The 6,000-nt window shown below is 33.9% G+C and overlaps 1 protein-coding gene across 4 annotated transcripts in view; it reads right to left on the bottom strand.

Moving 5' to 3' along the window:
* Window positions 1-3,860, bottom strand: part of LOC101898703 (ATP synthase subunit d, mitochondrial) — a 28,226-nt gene extending 24,366 nt beyond the window's left edge. For 2 of the 4 annotated variants that reach the window (XM_020034695.2, XM_020034696.2), the window contains exons 1-2: window positions 3,643-3,856; window positions 3,075-3,586 (exon numbers count right to left, since the gene is read on the bottom strand). In XM_020034695.2, the coding sequence (XP_019890254.1) occupies window positions 3,094-3,586; window positions 3,643-3,755 (606 nt within the window). In that variant the 5' untranslated portion in view covers window positions 3,756-3,856 and the 3' untranslated portion in view covers window positions 3,075-3,093. Of the gene's footprint in view, window positions 1-2,984; window positions 3,587-3,642 lie in introns of those variants that run through there. The other 2 variants (XM_020034697.2, XM_020034694.2) reach the window with 2 other exon arrangements.
* Window positions 3,861-6,000: the final 2,140 nt, after the last annotated feature.

The following is a 6,000-nucleotide window of genomic DNA, read 5'->3' on the forward strand; positions in this document are numbered from 1 at the left end:
ATACAATCACCCATTCATTTTTTTAGCAACAAGGACATGCTGAGCACAGCAAGCGATGAGACAAAATCAGATAACAAACAACAGAGAAAATGGAGGACATGTAAATGTTTATTATACCAAATATGAAAGATAAAAACAAAATCGGGACATGCCGCATTTTTACCAGGGAATAGCGAAAAAGTTTAAAGATAGGTATAGAAAGAATTTAGCTAATGGAGAACATGGAAAATATGTCTATGAAACTAACTGAACCCGATACACTTCACATCTCCTGATAAACGAAGGATTTCAAACAAGTAATAAATCGAATTTATAAATGTTTCTAGTTCGTTCTTTGGTAGTTAGAGAGCGTGAGCAAATGTCAGGTGAATTGGGTAAAAAAACAGGCTAATACCGGGCTACTTATCCATATTTCGATATAAACTATGCTTCAAAGCGTCGGATCAAAAAATCCATATGTCCACAGAATCATCCAATTTTGTGAAATCTTTGCTATTGCTAATATTATTATCAGTCCCAGTTCAGGTGCGAAAATGGGCGTATCGGTCCACACCTTCTGGGTCAAAATTTTTATACCCTCCACCAAAAAAGGTATGGAGGGTATATTAACTTTGTCATTCCGTTTGTAACTCATCGAAATAATCATTTTAGACCCAACAAAGTATATATATTCTTGATCAGCGTAAAATTCTGAGACTATTTAGCCCTGTCCGTCCGTCTATCCGTCTGTTGTAATCACGCTACAGTCTAAACGAATTAAGATAGGAAGCTAAAATTTTGCACAGATCTCTCTTTTGTCTGCAGGCAGGTCAAGTTCGAAGATGGGCTATATCGGTCCACGATATCGTATAGACCCCATATAACGGTACCCCCCGATATTCGGTATTTTGATGATTATACCCACATTTTTCAACGGAATTGTCTGAAAATCCACACAAGGAGTTCCTTGTGGGTACTTTATACCTCGCCAGAGAATTATTTTTATAGGTCCCCAATATCGTATAGCCCCCATATAACGGTACCCCCCGATATTCGGTATTTTGAAGATTTTACCCAAATTTTTAAACGGAATTGTCTGAAAATCCACACAAGGAGTTCCTTGTGGGTACTTTATACCTCGGCAGAGAATTATCTATATAGGTCAACAATATCGTATAGCCCCCATATAACGGTACCCCCCGATATTCGATATTTTGATGATTTTACCCACATTTTTCAACGGAATTTTCTGAAAATCCACACAAGGAGTTCCTTGTGAATACTTTATACCTCGGCAGAGAATTATCTATATAGGTCCACAATATCGTATAGCCCCCATATAACGGTACCCCCGATATTTGGTATTTTGATGATTTTACCCACATTTTTCAACGGAATTTTCTAAAAATCCACAAAAGGAGTCCCTTGTGGGCATTTTACCTCCTCAAAATGAAGTGTATATATAGGTCCACGAGTTTAATCAGATGTGTGTTAGGTTATGTTCGGTTTTTTAGTGATTTGTGTCACGCTTTTTATTAGAAATGTTTCAAATTTGGATTATAAATTTCTTAACTATTGCCTATGTAACTCCCTATATTCGGTATTTTTGTTTGTGATTTTAACTGTAAAGTTGAAAGTTTTATTCATTTATGTATATATATATATATATATATATATATATATATATATATAGATATATATAGATATATATATACATATATACATATATATATATATATATATATATATATATATATATTTTTTTTTTTGAAAATTTGCATTTTCCTTCCGAGTGGTGGAGGTTATTCAAAGATCAGCCGCTTTTTCACATTTTTGTCTATATTGAACAAAAATATTGGAATATGCAAAATTTTGGACATGTACAAGAATAAGTGTGCCCATATTTTGTCAAATTTCACATCTGAATTAAATTTTATACAAATGTATTTTTCCAAAAGAAAATACAACTCGCCAATCGTATATCCTCCATATAACGGCACCTCCCGATATTCGGTATTTTCACGATTTTAGCCATATTTTCAATGGAATTTTCTGAAAAACCCCAAAAGGGAATTGTCTGAAAATCCACACAAGGAGTTCCTTGTGAGCATGTTATTCCCCAGAAGAAAAATTTCCCCCATAAAATGGTACGCCCGATATTCGGTATTTTGATGATTTCAGCCAAAATTTTCAACGGAATTGTCTTAAAATCCACACAAGCGGCTCCTTCTGACTACTTCACCCCATACAAGAGAATTGTCTACATAGGTCTACGTTTTAGTATAGCACTCATATAACGGTACCTCCCAAAATTCAGTATTTTCATGATTTCAAATTTCGTATCGCAGCCGCTACTATAACCTCTGACAAATTTACTTATGCAGGACCATGTCTTCGTATAGCCCCCATAAAACGGTTTTTAGTTGAGCGGTAGTTTTTGGCGGAATTTTTTGAAATTGTTCAAGTTTCTTCTAAATGATGGAGGGTATAAAGGGTTCGGACCGGCCAAACTTAACTGGGTTTTTACATATTGAAGAATAAAATGAGATACATTAGAAAAAACAATTCTGAATTTGGAATCTCCAATCTTTTCACTGGTGCCAATTACGGAGATATAGAAGTGCCGATTGGGGTTTTGGAAAATATTGGTTCCAGATCCATGACGATTATTTGAAAGGGAATAAATACTTTTATGTTTTGAAGCAAAAAATATGATTTGTTTTAATATATTATAGATTGACGATTTTTAAAGCACAAGTACCGACTATGCCTTTCCCTAAAAAATTGACGATTTTTCTTGAAATTTTATTGGCAGCCCTGTCTGTGCTGTTTGTTTACTCCCTTCATTTTCCCACGAAGAGTAAGTAAATATAAAAAGTGAAGTGAAGTCCACCATCATGGGCGGTTCGGTTATAACTGGGTTTTGCCAGTGAGTGGGTCCATATTAAAATTTTTCAAAGAGCTTTTGTTCTCTTAAAGAACCTAAATGATTTAGACCACTTGAGTCATGAATAAAAGTATGTCAATAGTGTAATCCAACAAAAATAAACACATAGAAATATAATGCAACAAAAAATGTTTAAAAATATACATACATTAATTTAAAGAATATTTTCACGACACAATGACATCCGACGGCTTAGCTTCCTCAGACGTTGACCCCTTTTTCTGGGGCTTTTTGTCATAATCCGGATTCGCTGGTCCTACTCTTTGTTCTTCTGGGTTGTGAGGCCAAAATAATGGCCTACCCTGACGTGGTATAAACTCGGCCAAATCTTCACGATCCACAACAAACTGTTCCATAGTCATTTGTTCGTATGGTACCAAATTTTTAATGCGTTTAATTTCAGCTTCATATTTTTTGATGCGATCATTTGATGATTTTACAAATTCGGTGATTTCCTTCTTAACCACCTCCGTTAGTTTATCCAGCTCTTCGTAGTATTTGGCAAAATCATTTATTTCATGTCGTGCACTGAAAGTGCGATCCAGCTCTTCATATTCGCTTTGAAATTCGATAACCATTTTTTCATAATCCTTACGAACATTGTTGCGATAATATTCCCAATCGATGAGCGGCAGCTTTTCAGGGTATTGGTTGACTCTTCTATGGAAGAAGGCAAAATTGATAATGCAAAAATGGTTGGAAATTCGGCATCTTACCTGTGATATTCTAGGGTTTTATCTCGAAACTTTTCAAATTGTTTCATTTGATCTTTGGGAACACGCTTCACCAAGTCTGCCAAAGTTACTGGCGAAAGTTTTTTAACGGCCATAAATATGTTTTAGTCAAATTAGTAAAAAATATATTGCGTATAATTAAAGTTTTGTTTCTAGAATTTTATTTTATTTTTTTTGACGTTGTTTTCGTAAAAAAATTAGCTAGGTAGAGTTTTTCAGCAACAGTGTTTATAATTTAAAGTAAATAAAAAATAATTTGAATAATCTTGAACTCATATAAAGTGAATGGAATCTTATCGAAAATACAATTTTGATTAAATACCGTCAAGATTTTTGAATGCAAAAATATTTATTTTGGAAAGAACGTTATGGGGGAGTAAAACAAATGGTGAGATTTTCGTGAATTTTTTAAGAAATTTTTTAGACCCAAAAATCAAGCATCTATATTAATAAAAGACTCAAGCAATTGACTGACTGAGTTTACGATTTATCAACTCAAAATTATTTATTTGACAACAACTCCTTGTTAGAATGTATATTTATAGATCCATTGTATATACACAAATCAGAGATGGGAACCTGTTTTCTCTTGAGTAAAATTTGGCAAGACAAATCACAGATAATTCAAGGATGGATCTTATTATTTGAAATGAGCTTATCCTCCTAATTTTAACATGTGCTAAAGCTAGAACTTTGAAATTTTGGATAAGGATGACTTTTGGTCCGAAGGTGTCGGATAAGGCTGAATTTTTGGAAATTCGTTCTAGGACGATAAGAAAAGTATTCAAAGTTTCTAAATGTGGCATTAGACGAACCAGTAGCTCAAGAACTCTTAAATTTGAAATGGGTATCACTGATGAAGTGTATGATGGATGTACCAAAGGGTTTTTGAAAATTCGAAAGTACTAAAATGTACTATATTTGGTACCATTTTGTTTCAAATTTGAAATAGGAATCAAGATTGAGGAGTAGGGTCGATGTAGAGAGGTAGTTTTGGAAATGTGTACGAAAAAGTACTAAACGGTACTAAATTTGGTACAATATGAATTTGGAAGATAGGATGAAGCTGGAACCCAGAAATTTGAAATAACAATAATGGCGGAGTGTAGGATTTGGATATGGAAGTAGTTTTCGAAATGTGTACTTTTGTGCACGAAAAGTTCCAAATGGTACTAAGTTTCGTACAATTTCGATTTGGATGAACCGATAGAGCTGGAAAGCTGATATTTGGAAATACGACTACTCTTGCATTGTAGGACTGAGTTTTGGAAATACTTATATGTAATATTATCTTCATTTAAATTTTGGAAGAAGCTCTACCGCTTCGGAATCCTGAAATTTGAAATACAATTACTACAGCATTGTAGGATTGGGGTATGTAGGAAGTTCTGGAAATACCTTTGTGTACTACGTAGATACGGATACAGATAGAATTCGGAATTTTTGTGTTTGGGGTCAGAATTGGTGTGTAGTGTTGAGATATGGGGGATTGGAAATACGTACCGTAGTTGACCGAGAGGTACCAAATGGCTCTAAAATTTAAATTATAATTGTGAACGAAAAGTAGGAAGTGGTACTATAAAAATATATAGGGCGTATTGAAATAACTGACTGAACTATAATCAACGACCAGACGAAACGGTTGAAGTTAGGATCTGGAAATTTTGTATGTCTTAGTGCGTAGGCGTGTGAAAAGACTGGGTTTTCTGAAAATCACATTGAAAGCGTAGGAAAAGTACTAAAAATTAAATTCTTCGTATTGGAGCTTAAATTCTGGGCAAAACAAATGTACAATGGGTTTTTGGAAATTCGAACTTTAAGGTTACCAAAAGTTCTAAAATGATACAATTTGGTATTATGTGAACGAATAGAGCTAAAAAACTTGAAATTTGGTATGGAAATCAAGGTTGGACAGGAAGTTTGATATATAAAGGTGGTTTTGGAAATGTGGATTAACTGAGCGAATTGTACTAAATGGTACTAGACTTTAACTTTTTAGTTTAAGTGAATGGATGAAAATGGAAGTTTTAAAATTTTATATTGGGTCCCTGTTGGTGTCAGGTTTGTGAAAAAGGTAGTTTTGGAAATGTGTACTATAATTGTACGAAATATACTACATAGTACTGTATTTGTTATTGGGTGAACTGATAGTGCTTGGTATCTGAAATTTGGTATTATGGTCGCTGTTCATGTGTAGTCTGGACATATGACGGTGGTTTCGGAAATGTGTACCCTAATTGTAGGAAAAACATTAAATTGTACTACTATTGGATGAAGGGAAAGAGATACAATTCTGAAATTTTAAATTTAGATTACTGATGATACGTTTACTTGAGGTTT

Source organism: Musca domestica, unplaced genomic scaffold, assembly GCF_030504385.1.
Source record: "Musca domestica strain aabys unplaced genomic scaffold, Musca_domestica.polishedcontigs.V.1.1 16, whole genome shotgun sequence".
NCBI lineage: Eukaryota > Metazoa > Arthropoda > Insecta > Diptera > Muscidae > Musca > Musca domestica.